Source organism: Pezoporus flaviventris, unplaced genomic scaffold (assembly GCF_033815535.1).
Source record: "Pezoporus flaviventris isolate CSIRO_AGI_PZ_B2104156 unplaced genomic scaffold, CSIRO_AGI_Pfla_v1 ptg000253l, whole genome shotgun sequence".
Taxonomy (NCBI): Eukaryota; Metazoa; Chordata; class Aves; order Psittaciformes; family Psittacidae; genus Pezoporus; species Pezoporus flaviventris.
In genome coordinates, this window is record NW_026892800.1 from 549,988 (window position 1) to 567,258 (window position 17,271).

The 17,271-nt window shown below is 44.7% G+C and overlaps 1 protein-coding gene across 5 annotated transcripts in view; it reads right to left on the minus strand.

Annotated features, from left to right (window-relative positions):
- PPP1R12B (protein phosphatase 1 regulatory subunit 12B) overlaps positions 1–17,271 on the minus strand; it is a 99,902-nt gene that overhangs the window by 51,840 nt on the left and 30,791 nt on the right. For all 5 annotated transcript variants that reach the window (XM_061442825.1, XM_061442824.1, XM_061442822.1 and 2 more), the window contains exons 5-12: positions 15,779–15,923; positions 15,236–15,310; positions 12,728–12,807; positions 12,057–12,202; positions 7,886–7,995; positions 4,535–4,732; positions 3,662–3,744; positions 1,869–1,994 (exon numbers count right to left, since the gene is read on the minus strand). In XM_061442825.1, the coding sequence (XP_061298809.1) occupies positions 1,869–1,994; positions 3,662–3,744; positions 4,535–4,732; positions 7,886–7,995; positions 12,057–12,202; positions 12,728–12,807; positions 15,236–15,310; positions 15,779–15,923 (963 nt within the window). The remainder of the gene's footprint in view (positions 1–1,868; positions 1,995–3,661; positions 3,745–4,534; positions 4,733–7,885; positions 7,996–12,056; positions 12,203–12,727; positions 12,808–15,235; positions 15,311–15,778; positions 15,924–17,271) is intronic.

Below are 17,271 nucleotides of genomic sequence, written 5' to 3' on the forward strand. Positions count from 1 at the left end.
CTGGAGAAAGCAGAATGAATGAGTCTCTACTCTTACACAAAGAGCTTTGACATTGGCTTCAACCTCAGCTGAAGAACATCTGCAGCATTGCTGAAAGTCAGTGTTCCCTTTTAGAATAACATCTTCAGAGGATCTGTTGCTATTATCTTTGGTTGGGAGTCATATAAAACACTTATAGAACATAACCAGGACATGAGGTAAAGGGGAAATGCAGACTACAGAGGTCACCCTCTCAGTAACATCCAGGTATGTCACATTCACTTTAATTCTTCCTCTCTCAGAACAAGCTTTCATATTTTGGAACTGTGTGCAGAGTTCTGTTAATACTTTAAAAGAGCTTATCCTTAACTGGCCACCAGGTTCCCTCCCTCAACTTAGAAGCTGATGCACAAGGATGGAGAAATCAGTTCAATAGGATTATACTTAGTTTCTCTGTGCATTTCCTATAGGAAACCAGATGGGATAGATTTCAAATTGATCATGGTTTTTCTGTTTGTACATAAAATGCAAAACCACTGACCTCTTTAAGAAAGGTGCCCTTTATTCCTACCTGGCAAAGCTATTCTCTACAATTGCTTGTAAACCAACACTCCTGTGAAAGGCCGGAATTCAGCTTTTGCAAGAAGAAATCAGTGTTAGTGAAGTACTATTGCCAGCCAAAGCCTTTGCTAGTCTCTGCACAGTTTAACCAAGGGAATACAGTACAACTGTGTGAATGTAGTACTAAATCTGGCTCTGGCCAGATAACAGGCAATGTTTGCAGAGTTTCAAGGGGCAGCATGTGAGCGGCTGGCCTGTCTCGGACTAGGGAACAGCAAGGCAGTTTCCAGTGTAATCAGCTGCAGCTTGTCAGACTGCCTTTAGAGAGACACACTACGGAGGCTGTCGGCCCATCATCATGTCCCAGCATAGATGTGAAATCACTGGAATGGATCAGCAGATCAGAAGTCTACTGCCTGAAGTAACTGTGTCACCTTTTGTGGGAATGGGTCTGTGTGTGCTCAGCAACCGGACAGACACATCCTCGAGCACGACTTACCTCTACCAGCACAAGTACTGGAACACAGAAACACCTGCCTCTTCCCAAAGATGTCAAGCAACTGTCGCTTCTTCAGGAAAGTTATTTAGTTCAGGGTCTAGGACTTGCTGAAACACACTCTAAAACCTGGAAATATTTCTGTTTTTTCCTTAAGCCCAGATCAAGTGGCTTTGCAGCACGATGTGTTTATACATGTGGTTTTAATGGGTACAGGTACTGCAAGTTAGAGAAGTTCTGCCCAGGATGCTCTCCAGATGCTGCTGGGCTACCAACACTCAGCCTCCATGATTTCAAATACACTGTACAGAAACTGCCTCCTTACTGCCACAAGAAAACAGTTGGAGACATCAGCCTCGCTCCTTACAGCAAGTGCTGTGAGTCATGCACAGAGCCACCGCCACTTTTCTGATAATGATGCCATAAACATGGACTAATATGAATGAAAATTAGAGATAAGCTGCAACTTACCTGTCAATAGCCACCTGAACAGTGCTTTCAGACTGAAATGACTTTATTCTGCTTTTATGATCAATTTTTGTTATCTAACCATAATACTAGCCTGAAACTTTCCATTTGAATTGTGTGAACAAGAGTGTTTAAATTCAGTTCAGCAATTTTCAAAACAACAAAAGTGATGGCCTTCAAAAATACCCTTTAGCATGGCAAATGTCAGCAAAGCTTAATCTTTATTTCCTGCTCTCAGCAGAAGAGGGTCCCCCAGCCAGATACACTGATGCAGTGAGCAGCAAGCAGGAGGCTGAAGCTTGGAGGGCTTGTTGAGAGCAGAGCTGCCTGCCTGGGAACACAGGTAAGCCAGGACTGGACATACCTTTTCAAGTAGGTAGACACGTAGGTAGTAGGTGCACCAGAATGAGGAGCTTCATTTCCCTTTGACTCATCCCTCCATGGCTGCCGGGTGTAGGAGCCGCTCCGCACCAGGTTAACAGCTGATTCCCTGATGCAGGACAGAGCACAGGGGTTGTTCAGAACTCCTGGAGTCTGTTTCTGTCTCCTTTCCAGTTCCATAGCACAAATCCTTCCCTTACACCTCTGTTGTTCATGGGGACACAAGTCCCTGAAACGGCCCTTCTGGCCTCACCAGCTTCAGCTGGATTGCTTAAGAATCACATTTGCATCAAGAGGGACAAGATCCTTTTTAGTCAGAAAACTTGCAATTGAGATTTTGATTGTCCATAAAGTAATTTAATATATTAAATAATGTCATTTTATATTCTCTCTGCCATCTTACATCAAGCAGCATTATAGAAATACACAGATACTGCAACTGCAGGGGAAGCTTTTACCTCCAAGGTGTCCAGGCAGTGACAGTAAAGCAATTCAGCCTGGTAAACCCTTTCCTGTACTTAGCAGCAGAAAACAACAAACAAAATGTTTGGCAACATCTAAAAGTACTAGAGAAGTTACCAATAAATTACCAGTAGTCACCAATAAATTGCCAGCAGTCCTATTTATCACAGTTATCTGAAATCAGGGCTCTTTTTCCTAAGACACACATGGGCAGTATGTCCTTTTTCCTTTTCTAGTCTTGGACAGGACCTTGAGCTTGCAATGCAACACAAATCCATTCAGTCAGCCTGCAATCAGTTTTCATTTTTCAGCTGCTGATGCCCTTTCAGACACCTGTGGGACCTGTGAATTGAAACTCAGCTGCTCTGAAAGGAAAGAGGATTGGGAGAAGTCTGTATTACACAGCAGGGCTGGGCACCATCTGCTCACGCAGGCGATTCCCCTCATTCCTGCTTTACCAAGCAAAGGACACTCATCAGCAGGCAGCTGGATGTGCTGCTCAGTGGAGCCACTGCCAAAACTGCTCAGGCTTATCAGCAGACACAAACTGTCTGCTAAACTCCACATCACAGTGACTGGCTGAGATTAAAAGCAAGAACCCCGCAGGGAGGTTCTAGCAAAAGACCAGCAAAGAGCCTCAAACTGTGCTATCTTCTCTCCACGTGGTCATGGGCTGTGACTTGCTCCCAGTCACAGTGACTGCTCTAGAGGTGCCTTTCCACCATGATTGTGGAAGTGGCTGCAAATGAGGCTAAGCTCAAATTTTACTCCTAATAGAAACTGTGAAGAACCTGTTTGAAGAGATTAGCTCCTCAAATGTACCTTGAGATACTCGGTATTTATCCCATTTATACCGTGGTTCTGTCCATGGCCAATTTCACACACTCACCAAGTGTTCCCAAGCCCTGCAATGGGAACAGCTCCATATGTAAGAGAGTTCTCAAACTCGGGTGAATCAAAATATGACAGATATGTGAACAAAGGGACAGAAGGTGACTGTGGAGCAAGGGACAGAAGTGTAGGTGCCAGCTACCAAATGAGGCACTTGCATATAAAAGCTAAAAACACCTATAAATCTGGTTTCCTGGATGGTGACTGCAGATGTACGAACACAGGGTGGAGAAACCAGCCTCTGGCCCTGCTCACCTCAATGAAAAGCAACGTGCCAGAACCTGTCTAGATCAGAGCTAGCTCTCAACACTGTGACTTCCTGTGCACTTGGGACTGCTGAGAAAACAGATGACGCATGACTACAGAAAAAAGGCATTGTGGAGGAACTGTCAACAGGACAGAAGCTGAGCATTAAGTTCTTACCTGTTTTCTTTTTCTTCTATATCGCTCGTACTGCTTAGTCTTCTGGGGGCTATTGTGGCAAAATAGCTCTTGTTGTCTTTATCCTGGTGAAGCAAGAGAAGTACTTCAGCTGCACATCTGTTACACTTTCAGCATGTTCAGTGTCAACTAAATTCAAGCTCGGTTTCTTTCTTAAGCATTCTGCTGTCCAAGGATAACTGGCTTAAGGTGTTTTCTTGGGCAACACAAACCACAGCACAGTAGTATCAGTTCTGAAAATGATTTCCTGAAGAGCACATTAATGAATAAGAGCAGCTTCCAACCAGAACTGCTTATAAATCATAGAATCATAGAACAGTTTGTGTTGGAAGGGACCTTTAAAGCTCATCTAACCCAACCCTCCTGCAATGAGCAGGGACATCTTTAGATCAGGTTGCTCAGAACTACATCCTGCCCGGTCTTGAATGTCTTCAGGGATGGGGCATCTGCTCATAGGCAGCAAAGTTGCAGCTAGTGAACATGTGTGATGGGATTCACAAATACAGGAGGAATCTGTAAAGATGGCAAAGGGGGAAGATTTCCACTGCAGGTATGTGCTGCTGTCTGGATTAGATATTTTCTGGTAAAGGGTGTGCCACAGCAGCCCTTGTCCACTGGCTGCCCACTCCAAACTGAGCAGGAATTAGGTTAAAGAGGCACTGAACTGCAGCTCTGTACAAACAACTGATAGGATAGGAACAATATTCAAAAGAAAAAGAAAGGATGAACAGCCTCCATTTTGTTCTGGACACGAATCCCAGCAAGAACTCACAACGAAAGGGAAAGGGTCTTAAACCTGTGAGGTAAAGTCTGTCCAACTGGGATGTACTAAAACCTCTTTGTTGAAAGCCAAACCTTTTCTTTGTTGTCCAACAGTGCAGAGATGCGAGGGCTCGAGGAAGAGCGATAGATAGAAGCAGTTTTATCTCTCTGTGCCTCCCGAGTAGCAGCGACTTCGCTCAGCATGTTGTGACTGCCCGTCTTCCGCAGCCCCAGCCGCCACGACGAAGGCGACTCGTCCTTCTGCTCCTCGGCCTTGCTGAGCCAACTGAACTGCAGAGGAGAGGGAGGGACATGTGGAAGAGGTGAGAGCACTGCAAGGCACCACCTAAGTTCTGACAGTGTTTCAACAAGCCCCAGTTTTTGCTGGGCCACACTTGTAAAGCTTGTAAATGACTTCAGTTTTCTGCTTAGCTCTAATCAGAGGACATGGCTCAAGGTGAACTCGCAGGGATGCAAACTGTCCTCACCCCCGAGGAGAGATGATAAAAGAGACCTCGTGTCATTGTGCAGCTCCCTTTGCCTACAGGCCCTCCTCCAGCTTTGCAGAAAGAATATAAGGAACAATGAAGCTTTTCTTAACACTCATTTAGGAAGGGGGAATTATTCAGTAAAGGCAGAAACCAAAAAAAATAATCAACTCTTTTGGGACTAGCTGCAAATAAAACCCTTTCACAAACCAAACTGGAGAGGGTCCAGGAGAAAGCCATTACAATCATCAGGGAGCTGGAGCCTACAACACATAATGGGAGAGACTGAGGAAATCAGACTTGTGTAGCATTGAAAAGAGAAGGCAAGGAAAGGGTTTCACTGCTTTGCTGCCTGGGGGTGGGGGTTCACATGGGATATGGAACCAGTTTGCAGTGAAAGAACAACAGCCAAGTTCTAACGTGGGACATCCCAACTGATGGGAAGGGAGGGATCCCTCCTGGTAGGAGTGATGTTGCACTAGGAGCAAGAGAGTGGGGCCTCCCCACCCTCAGAGACTTTTTAATACTCAGCTGAGCTCAGGTAGTTCAAAACAACAGGACAAAGTCTTGAACCTGGCCCTGCTTCCAGCAAGAGGTTGGTCTACAGGCTTGCAGAGGCCTGCTCCAGCTTAAACCTTTCTATGGTCACGTAACTGCATGTTCTATACATAGTACAGAATGGACCTTCATGCTTGCTGTTACATGAGGCACTTCTGATGAGCATATATTATTCCTCAAATATGCAACTGCTCAAATGTACAACTTGAGTCATAGTTATCAAGTCTTACAAAAAGATGCCATTTGAGAATGGAGCCTGAGCACTGTAAGAGACACTTCTGCAAAGACAGGGGCTCACCACCGAGTTGTATAGGAAGTAAAGCAAGCAAAACATTAGGAATTACCGGAAAAGAACAGAATACAAGACAGAACGATTTTGCCTCTGTATTACTGCAGGGTACATCCCATCTTTGGTATCATATACAGCTTGGCTCCACACCTCAAAAGCAGTAGAGAGGAAGGGGACGAGGTTCAGAGAAAGGCAACAAGAATGAGTACAGCAAGAAAGCTTTTGTATGAGGAGATATTCAGTATATCAGGAGACTCCAGGCTAGGACATGGCCAAGGTACACAAGCCCTGCAATGGCACATAGAAGGGTGAATAAGGATCAGTTACTCCTTGTTTCTTCCCATAAAGGAACTAGGGGCAGCAAACAAAACCAGCGTGGCAGGAACAGGCACAGGAAGCTCTGGGTAATATGTAATTAAGCTGCAGAACCCTTTGCCACTGGACATTATATGATCCCAAACATGGGTACTCAAAAAGTGACTGCATGAATTCATAGAGGAAAAGTCCAAGAGGGGCTACTGAATGCAAAAAACACCCCAGGTTCAGCAAGTCCCTGAAATGTGGGAGAGAAGTCCTGCTAGATTCTGTCTTCTCTCATACCTTTTGATGGTCACTGTCAGGGGCAGGATACTGGGGTAGACAAGGCTTTTGGCAAAAGCTGTATAAGCATTACTCGACATATACCTTATTGTACATGACACAAAACATCTGACACTATCCAGAATGAATGAAGCTACTGGGGAGCTCTGCCCTCAAACTCACTGACTCAAGACTGCAATGGTAAAACTATCACTGCAGTACTTCAGTGATGTTTCTTAGCTGATAGTACTTTAATGCAGGTGCAAAGCCTTAATCTATGCTCCCCTAATTCGAGCACTTCCAGTCTATGAGTTCCACAGCTCTAACACTTTAATGCAGTTCTGACACTTGCCTCAGAGAAAGCTCAAATCTGCAGGAAAAGAAAAGCTGCCTTCTGAGATTGCTGAGCAGCACAGGAACAGCACATGTGAATAACTCCTCAAATGGAGGGCAACGCAAGCACTCCCATTTTCCAAAGTAAAACCCAGCCTGACAGAGAGTTACAGAAGAATCAAACAGGTCAGAGAAGGGAAAGTAGCTGATCTCAAGTGACTGAGGTCAAATTAACAACTGCTTTGCACACAGACCCACTTCTATATCCCAACAGCCTTATTCTGGGTCAAACAGCTCAGATGAAGGAGAACAAAACTCTGCAGCTAGGAACAGGTTAACTGACTTGCTCACACTTCCCAGTGCTCTTCCACCTTTCATACTTCCCGGGCTAAATTAGCCTGAGTTGAACAACACCCAGAGGAGCTCTATTTCATTTGATCTGGACAAGAAGCTAAGACTTAGTAGCATGTCAAAGACAAAAAAATCATGATTAAGCAAGAAACATTTTCCCTCTAACAAGTACCCAGTGCTCCAGCCTTTGGCAAGGTGCCTGCATTGTACAGCTCCTCTCCGTATTCTGGTGCAGAAAGAAACCAGAAGTGGAAGATACCAATCCTCAGCAGAACACTGAGTCTCCTGGTGCCATCTAGCTGAGTGACACAAGAGCTGGAGAACTCAGATAAGATTTCAGTAACTGCTTCACCTTTAAAATGCTCTCATAGCCTAGCTATCTAGTCAGATGCAAACTTTATCCTCTCTGCTTACTGGGCTGTAACATCATGTCACTGAAACAAGGGAGTTTGGCAAGTCAGAGGCACTTTAGATGATGATGCCAAATTCACTGCTGATACATCAGCAGGAACTAGCTTTGGTGAAAGATCTGCTGGCCAAAGATTGGCATCAGGTATCTGAGAACTGACAGTGACACAAAGCACTTCTGGTAAGCTGGGTTTCTCGTTTGAATAGTGCAATCTGCTTTGCAGAGTAAGAGATTCAAGAGGAAGAAACCTTATAGTGGAGACATCCCCCTTTGTGCCAGTCCTATACTGTTAACACAGTTTTAGCAACATTGCATACTATCATGCTTTCCTACATTCAAGTCTTACAACACCTCTGAAAAACAGAGCATCCATTTCCCAGTAGAACCTACTGCTCGCCAGCACTGCTGGAGTCCCCATTGATTCCAAATTCACTTACTCTTCTGGCAGATGCAGTGAAGGAGTTGGGCTCAGGTGGTGGTATTTGCTCAGTGATGCTAGGCCTGGTTTCATGGCTGGAGTGGTTGGCAAAGGGCTCTTCCTTCCTTTCTACAATTTTAAACAAGAAGAGAAACCAAATGTTTCAGTATTGTGTCTTCCAAAGCCCCTCTTTACAAGCGTGGTGTGCATTACACTCAAGTTCAGTGTTGCTGTGACCTCAGTACACCTCTGACCATAGACGATGTCAGTGCCAGGGTGAACCAGAGCTTTCTGCAAGGAGGCTTCTACTTCCAAACAAATAGGATGGATACATTTGCCAGGCAAAGATTTGAATTCATCCCCACAGACAAGCAGAACCTTTGCAGAAAGCACCTGCAGGAGGACAAACGGATTCTTGTTGATTCACATTTTGTCTCCTCTCAGGGATTGTTCTCCCCTTGTAAAACTTGGGAAGAGCAGAACGTGCCATTCCCGGTGCAGCACACGAGTGCACTCACAGCACGCAGGGGATGCGTTTCATCACTCAGTTCTGCTGCAGCTCTTTATGCCGGGGGCAGAATTTCTGGTCTTCTACAGCAAAATCCATTATTCTACATGAAGCCAGGACTGATGCCCAGCACAAAAACCTTTAACAGGGCTCAAAGCAAGCTAAACCAACCCTACCAAAGCTCCCAGCTGGCTCCCTGCTTGGTGGACAAGTGCAATCGTCCAGGATTACATTTAACTTTAATATCTATGCACCATGCTTGACATAAGAACATCCAGCAGACATTACCGGGGCAGAGGAAGTGAAAACTGTGTCTCAGGCAATAAGTTCGGTCATCAGGAGCACACAGGGCTCTAAGGCAGGATATTTACCAAACACAGCCACATGCAACATGCCTGAGAAATGATGTACCCGCAGCAAGAGAACACTGTTTGCCTCTTCCAGCTCTGAGTGCCTCATGCAGTCATGGGTTTGAAAAAATAAAGCCATTTGAAGTGTAAGCACCCAACCAGTACTAGGAAATGAGGTGTGTGCAGTGAGTAAAGATCTGCCATTACACATAAAAGCAGTTTGGTATGGAGCATCTGTGAGAATGGCACCTTGCAGTGCAAAGATCAATCTTCGTGAAACAAGTGTTCTCACTCCTAGAAAACAGCATTCACAGGACATGGGAAACAGAAAAGAGCAAGCCAAAGATAAAAATAACAGGCAGTTAGCAGGACTGACAGATCCAGAATGAGAGAGACAAAGACACATCCCCCCCCAGAAAGGGCTGCATGATAGTGAAGTCTCAGCTGCCTTTCCTTCTCTAGGCATCATCTCAGAACAAAGTCACCTAAACAAGAGTATTTCATTCCTTGAGCCTAAGGCTCAGATGCACTGCACTTTTCAAACAGCCCCTTTAGGACAGGGCAGTAGACTACCCCATTTCTCCTTGCAGGCCTGACTTGGCATACAGCAGTCCATGGAAATACATACAGACAAACCATCCCACGCTTGCCATGTGCTGAGTTCTTTAGACTGAAGCCTGTAAAACCCAGGAGAAGCCTCGACATTGCAGGGAGGGGAGAACAGAAGTGACCTGAGGGTCAGCAGGATCTACAGGCTGGGCTGGGTGGTGGCTCGAGCCTGCTCTGGAAGTTTATAGTACAGAGGTCAGCATTTAAGGTCCAGCCTAATTACAAGGGCACAAGCTGAAGTGGTAATGACAGGCTGGAGAGAACTCTTAACTGTGAGCAAGGTGGCCGAAAGAAGCCAGGTGCAGGAGAAGGACAGGGAAAAGCACCTTGCCCTGGCAGCACTAGTGACTGCATGACCAGAGGGCATTGCTGTCTCCAGGGCAGGATCACACACTGCCTTTTACTGAAGTTCAGCAATAAACATCACGGACTCACAGAACCATAGAATGAATGAGGTTGGAAAAGACCTTTAGGATCAGCAAGTCCAACATTCACCCCAGGACTGCCAAGTCCATCACTAAACCATGTCAAAATTCCAACCAGGGAAACTGGTGTGGATTTAATTCAATGTCCCCAAAACAAATTTTGTGAGACCAAACACTTAGTTCTCTAATTTGGAATAAATATCGTATTTCTTAAGGGTTTTCTTGGGGGGTTTCTTTTAAAAACCAAACCAAAAGCAAACTAAAACCCTAAACCAACACTGAAAGCTTCCCTGACCTGCTTGAATTCACAATAATTACAGATTGGAATGGTTACCAGCACAGACAATGACCATAGAATTTTAGACTGATCTTTCAGTTGTTGACATACAACCCCATGGCAAATTGTTAACTGTCCTCACGATGAATAAAGTGGCATTAATGCACTCAGCCTCACTGGTGTGATGAGCTCATAACATATTTTGTTTTTTTTCCCCCCCTTCATCTGCACTTTGGACACTGTAGAACAACAGTTATCTTCTCTTTGTCCGGCACTGCTCAGAATTACAAAGCCAAGTGAATATTAAATCATAGAAGATGATGAAGAGGAATAAGGGAATAATTTCCATGTTTTCCAAAAGATGCCTCCTGTATCCATTCAAGCATTTACAAGGTCTAGCAGATAATAAAGCATAATTGCTCCTAATGAAACTAGCAATAATGTGACACTTATAATTTCCTATGAAAAGGTATTTGCACCCTTGCTTCTCTTTGGAGTCCTCCTATAACATCTGGGCTGATGCTGCTATCTCATGATTCATGTTTTAAGAGGATTACCAATGTTGTGCTGCACCCAGTGGGACAAGTCCATGTGCATCTTGGTAGAGATGTAAGAAGCTTTACAAAGTTGAGTCCCAGTTCTGACTGGAATTTCTCAAAGGAGCCAACGATCTCTCTAGGAAGAGAGAGCCTCAAAGACTGATGCTTAATTGTTCCTCGAATGCTTTCTGTCTTCAACCTGGTTTAGCTTTACTGGTTTGCAATAGATAAGTAGAACAGTGAATTAACTCAGTAAAAAGACCTGCTTTGGCTTTAGACAAAATTCATGCTTAGTGCTGCAGCTCTTCCCTTGCTGAGGGACCTTACACTGCCCTGAATCAGTTGAATACTGCATAGCTCCACTTCTTCCAGCTCTGGTCAAGTTCCTATCATGTTTACAAGCATTGGCACATAGCTATATAGGGCTGCTATCTCATAAAACCCTGAGTTATGGAGCAAATAAAGGTGATTTTTACTGCACATATGTTTCTGCCACTGACTTCTCCACTACATTTGCTTGATTTAAAAGCCAAAAGGATACTTCACTGTGTTACTGTCATACTCAAATAGCTTCTGTGACTAGGAGCTCAGCAAAGACCAGCCAGGACTCTCAACACTTCTCATACTGGGATAAACATGGTAACTGTAGAATGGGGGTGACAATTTTACTGGCACAAGAAATGGGACAAAACTTTAAACTACACTTCTCTGCAAGAACTCAATGATCTTAAAGGTCTTTTCCAACCTAAAGAGGTCTATGATTCTGTAACTTATTTATTAGCATATTGGGATAGAGGGCAAGTAAGCTTATGTTGAGAGTAGTTTAACCATTAAATACACCAGCTCAAGATCCATCTCTCTTTGTAGAAACATTAAGTACGAGCCAGTCTTGGCTTACTGTAAAAATAAGCCTCTTCACTCACACTTCCTGTGCTGCACATATAGGCTATGGCAACTAATTAAGGAAACCACAGTACTTACAGATAAAGAATGGGAGTGGGATGCCAGCACTATGCTGTAATGTGAAGGCTAACGTGACTCCATGCACTTAATCCTTCTTTTCTACTATGTCTTGCAATTATTATACATCAGCAACAGAAAAAAGCTCCTCATCCCTATAATTACAGGGCAGCTTCAGCCCTTCATTTCATTTCTCTGATCCAAATACAACAGGCTGTTACCTTCCTACACGTTCAACTGCTTTCCTACCAACTTGCAGTAGCTGAAGTATTCATCCTGAACCCAGCCAACAAGAAAGAGCCTTGCGTTGAAGAACAACTTATGGACAAGGTGTTATCCTAACTTCCAGGGAGCTGGAAGTAGAAAGTAAAATCCTACTCTCAGCTACAGATTTCTCCTTATTCTATACATATACATGTATGTATAGAACATACATATTCAGGATGTCTTTAAGAACTAAGCAAACTGATCCCCTAATCCTGCTAGGCTAATTTTTAAATCCAAAGCTGTACAAAGTCTTACCTGATTCCTTTTCAGCATCTGATTCTGAAACTTCATCTTCTTCAGCTTCTTCCTCCTCTTCAGAACTAGAACTGCTAGAGTCCTTGTTTTCTTCCTCCATCTCCATGGACTTCAGCGTGTCCTCCTCATACAGAATCTTCTCCTTGCTGCAAGACAGAGACATTTTAAGGACTACCAGGCAAGAGAGTTACTTCTGAGTTTTACTTCTCAGGAACACGCATGATTTGCCACATACAGAACAAACAAAAGGACAGAATCCATCGACAGGATCATCATCCCAGCACTTCAGCACTGCCCATTTTCCATAGATTCCAACACCAGTCTCACATTTCCTAAATTTGCTAGCCTTTCTCAACCCAAGGACATGTGGCTTCTCTTTTCCTAGTGCAACCCAACCATTGGCTGCGCTCTGGGCAATTTCAAAGGTGCAATTCTCAGCCCAGAGTTCAAACTGATGCTCAGCAAGAGCAGAAGCTGGGGTCCAAGCACCAGCCCCACTCCTTGTTCTACCACTCAGTAGAGATGTTAAGAAACAGTTTAAATGGTATTGCGAGAGCTCAAATTTAAAAGAAACCATGAAATGAACGTGAACACCACTGACTGCTAAGACAGGAACCTGGGCTCCCAGTACTCCCTGTGTAGATTCTTTACAACAAAGAGGAAAGACGTACTTGGGGAAGAGCCTGCTTTGAGGCTTGCCATTCATGTCAGCTTCAATCAGTTTATTCCTTGTCTCCTTCTCACTTCGCAACTGTCAGAAAGTCCAAGGAATGTGGAGAAAGAAGGAAAAGAGACATTTTAACAAACCTCCTGTGCACCTGGTAATGTCATTACCACAGCATAAGGTCATCCCACCCTCATGGATTTGTTTAACAAGCCAGTGTAACAGATGCACATCTACAGGAGTGCTGGATGTCCTGGACTACAGCTCCACACCAGCATGTCCCTAGGTTCAAGATGCAATTTAATAACACCTTCAGTGAAGCTGGCAGCAGGGACCTGAAGCCAAATTCCATTTCCATAGCACTGCCCTGTATCTGCCCATGCAGACACAGCAGAGCACAGGGGGTCTGTCCACGCTGTTTGTATGCCCAGGAAATGAGGCTAAATTCAGCTTAAAATCTGCTCCCTTTGTAGCTATTCTTGATTTGCTCCCAGAGGAAAGCATTCCCTGCACAGGCAGCCAACGGATCTCCCATGAGGATGGGGGCACTTCCATGTCTCCCAAATGCCAGCATTAAGTCATGGCACAAGAATACCTGTGATCATCACAGCCACTGAAATATGCTGCCCAGAGAGCAGCAACATTCGTTTTTGTCACCAGTGATGGACAAAACAGTAACCAAACACTGGGATCAGCACCTTCCAGAGGCACAGACACAGCACAGGTAGAAAAAAAGACAGCAATCAGTGTCTCACTTCTAAGGCTGTCTCTGTGTCATGTCCAGCCTAGTTTTCTTTCTCCTTTGATAGGAACTGACAACAGGCACAAGCAGCAAAAGCTCTGCAAATTCTGAATGTGGGAGAAGCCACATGGAGTGCAGGCAAGGAGACAAGATTTAGGGTAGAACATGGTGCAAAACAGAATAAACTGCTGGAGCACAGTGAAGGGGAGTGCAGGAAAGAGCCTGCTCCATTCACAGGTTATTCAGAGATTGGGTGAAAAAAACCCAGACCCAAATGAATTGCTTCCAGCAAACAAAATCTCACCTTCCCTCCAATTACAGCAGCAAATCTTTTAGCAAGGATGGGATGTTGTTCTGCTACGAGCTTTAGATTAAAACAAACTGATTTGAGAAGCATTTTGGAAGTGAAATAATGTACTTGGAGGAATCACAGAACCCAGCCTGGTTTGGGTTGGAAGGGACCGTAAAGCTCGTCCAGTTCCACTCCCTTCCATGGGCAGGGACACCTTCCACTGGAGCAGGTTGAACTGCCTGCTGCAGCCTTCTCAAATGTACATGAAGTGATAAAAATGGCCCATGCCAAATGCACCAGATAAAATGGTGTGTTATTAAAAAAATCGTATCCACTAAAACCAAAGTGTGATTCAATGTGGATTCTTCTCTTCTATTTACTAAATGGAGAAGGCTTTTTATAGTGCTGCTACATAGAGCAAGGGGGTTGCCAGCCGCTGGGATGCAGGACTGGCAATTCTTGTCTCTGTTTTGCTGCTTGCTTTCTTTTCTACTGAGGAGTGCAGTGATCTGCAGCACCCCGGTGCAGTGAGATCGGAGGAAACCCAAACCACAACACTGATGGTATTTATCAACACCTCATTTAGGGAGAAGCTGATTAATTTGTAAGAAGTTGCAGTGAACGTTCAGGCTGCTATTTAGGGATGGCAGCAGCTGTGTTGTGAGTGGAGCTCCGGCTCTGCCACCCACATTGTCAGTTCCTCAAAATACTTCACTGGGTTTTATCAGCAATGTTCTCATTATGTCTGGTTCGGGATCCAGCCGGTTCAGTGATACTCAGTGATTGATTTTTGTTTCAGTAAGAAGGTTGGTTTGTTTTTCGAGAACACCCAAATGGGATAATTGCACAGGCCAGATGAAACAAGAAAAAGCACAATCCAACCCTGACTTTCTGACTTTTCTTTGATGGAGATATATTTCTGCTTTTCTTTTCTATGTCAGCTCTCTGCTTATAACCCCTTCCCATCTCTCCACTGCATTATGAAATGGCAATTTGAAATGGTTTTGAAACCACCATTTCTTTTAGTCCAGAATTCCCTGGAGTTTGCAGTTTCTTCTCACTCACTCAGAAGCCTCTCTGTTGTAAGCAAGGCAGACATGGCAAGGGATCTCTCAACAGTGACAGCAGACTTCCTTGGATGTAAACACAAAGTTGACTTGGGAAATAACTCAGTAAGAGCAGTTTGATGCTCGAGAGCTTACCAGCTAGCAAAAGGCACTGTAGCATTGTAATTCCGAAGATGAACTAGACATGCCTTACCAGTTTGCATAATTCTGTGTGTCAGCACCCTACCGACCTTGGTGCAGCCATCCAGTTTTCCAGATTTCTGGCTATTGGTGTAATTAAAGATTCCAAATGACTAACATTAAAAAAACAGCTGAGCCTCAGCTTCCTGCGTCTGTTGATGCCACATGTCTTAGAGAATACCCGTGCATGAAAAGGTAATTGGAGAGGTGGAAAATGATCTGCCAGAAACTCACCACAGTCTGTTTCTTCTGCAGCATTTCTAAATGCTCCACCAGTCCCTCATCAGCCACGTCGAACGGCGTCTGGCCCTGAGGCAAGGGGAGAAGACAAGAGGATATCCGATACAGCGTGGTGTTAGTATTCACCAGTGAAGAACAAAAGTGAACATGCTCCACACCCTCCCTCCCAAGCACTGAGTAACGTACTCTGCTTCACTCCAGAGTAGAGAAAGCCACACAACAGTGATGGTAGCTTCATGAGTCAATCCATGACCAGAGCAACCTTAATCATGGAAGGGCTGTTCCCTGATTGATGCTGCTCAAACCTAACAGCCAGGACTAATAGATCTGAGTTTCCAGGTTTCTATAAAAGGACACTCTTGTCTGATAAGGAATGTGAACAACTACTGTATCATTGTGTATTTGAACCTCCTGAAAGGCTGCCAGTCATCAGCAAGCCATTGTCATTGCATTAGATCAGTGGTGGGCAATAAAGTTGACATTAATCTGGCTATCAAACAGATTGCACAAGCTGTGCCAACACCTGTACATACTAACCAGCTTGTTTCTGATGTCCATATCGCACAGGGCCTCAGCCAGGATGGAGCAAGCTTCCTTTACTCCCCAGTGTGCAGCAGCATGGAGCGGCGTCCAGCCATCACTGTCCTGGACATTCAAATTAAACCCAGCTTGGATCAAGAGCCTGAGGAAAGAAGCAATATTGATTTCTGCCCATCCGAGAATGGCTTCTCGACACGGCCGAGTTCACACCATGAGCCACAGGGTACTAGCAAGGTCTACAATCAGCCTGTAGTTTCTTGTTTATTCACCTCAGCAACATCCTACTTGATGGGCTTGCTACTGCAACAGGAAAGAGCAGTAAATGAACAGTGACTTCACTGTAAAACCTGCTGGATGTGTCTAACTGATAAGGTTCCCTTCCAGCACATCCTAAATGGTGAGAACACCTTAATTTCCAACCTGATGTCAGTGACCCAGGCTGAACTCCTGCTTTGATGGACAAGACACCAGACTTGCTCGGCACTAAGCAAACACCCCTGCTGACTGCCATCTCCATAACAAGGAGCCAAGCCCAGTACCTGGCAGGAAAAGGACATTTGGTAACTGGAGCTCAGTCCTGGCTCTACCAGAGAGCCAGGCCACACTGCAGGAATGGTTCCTGAGGAGATGGTGCCTGGTAACACGCAGTGACATTACTGCGACTGACAGATGTGAAATGTGTAGGTTAAAAACCCCACATTTGGGTTAAATAACCTGAAATGCATTTTTGCAGACTAGTCCTCGCACACCCTGACATTACATAGAGTGTTTCATAGCATGTGGAGCTTGAATATTTCAAACCAAAGCAAATAGAAGAGAGTCAACTGCAGTCTGAAGCTTCACAGACACATGCCTGTTATACCAGTGATCAGATGGAAGTACTGAGCAGCTCACAGATCAAAACTATTATCCAAGTTGCTTAAGTACTAAAGAACATCCATAGGGAATTCTGCAAGTCCAGTAAAACTGCTATTGAAAATCTCCATTGTGGGTAATTCCATAACCAGAGGCACCTTCCTGCAGCACAAGGGAAATCCAGCACAGCCCCAGAGTGGCAGCAGTTCCCAGGTTGGAAGCTCCTGCAGCCTTACACCAATGTGTTACTGTGCTAAATAAAACCCAGTCACACTCTAGCAGCAGTGTTTCTCTGTGAAGGAGGATGAATTAGATGCTGACTTTACACTGATTTTCCAGCTGGCAAAAGTGGGGAACAGAGCTGCTGAGAGCCTCAAGGTCACAAATTCCACATCTCAGTTGAGAGTTGGTGAGCTCCTGGCTCTCAGCCCCTTTGGTTTAAGTCACTGAAGCTGTCTATGTGAACCTACAGATAAATATACACCAGAGTGAAACAATGCAGCTTTCTGTGAGATCTGTTTATCATTATAACAATTAATGGCAAGGAGCAGCTGTCCAGAAGTGAGTCACCCTGCAGGCAGTGAATACTCATTGGGGAGTACTGGATATACAACCCTCCACTGAAAGTCCTTGGG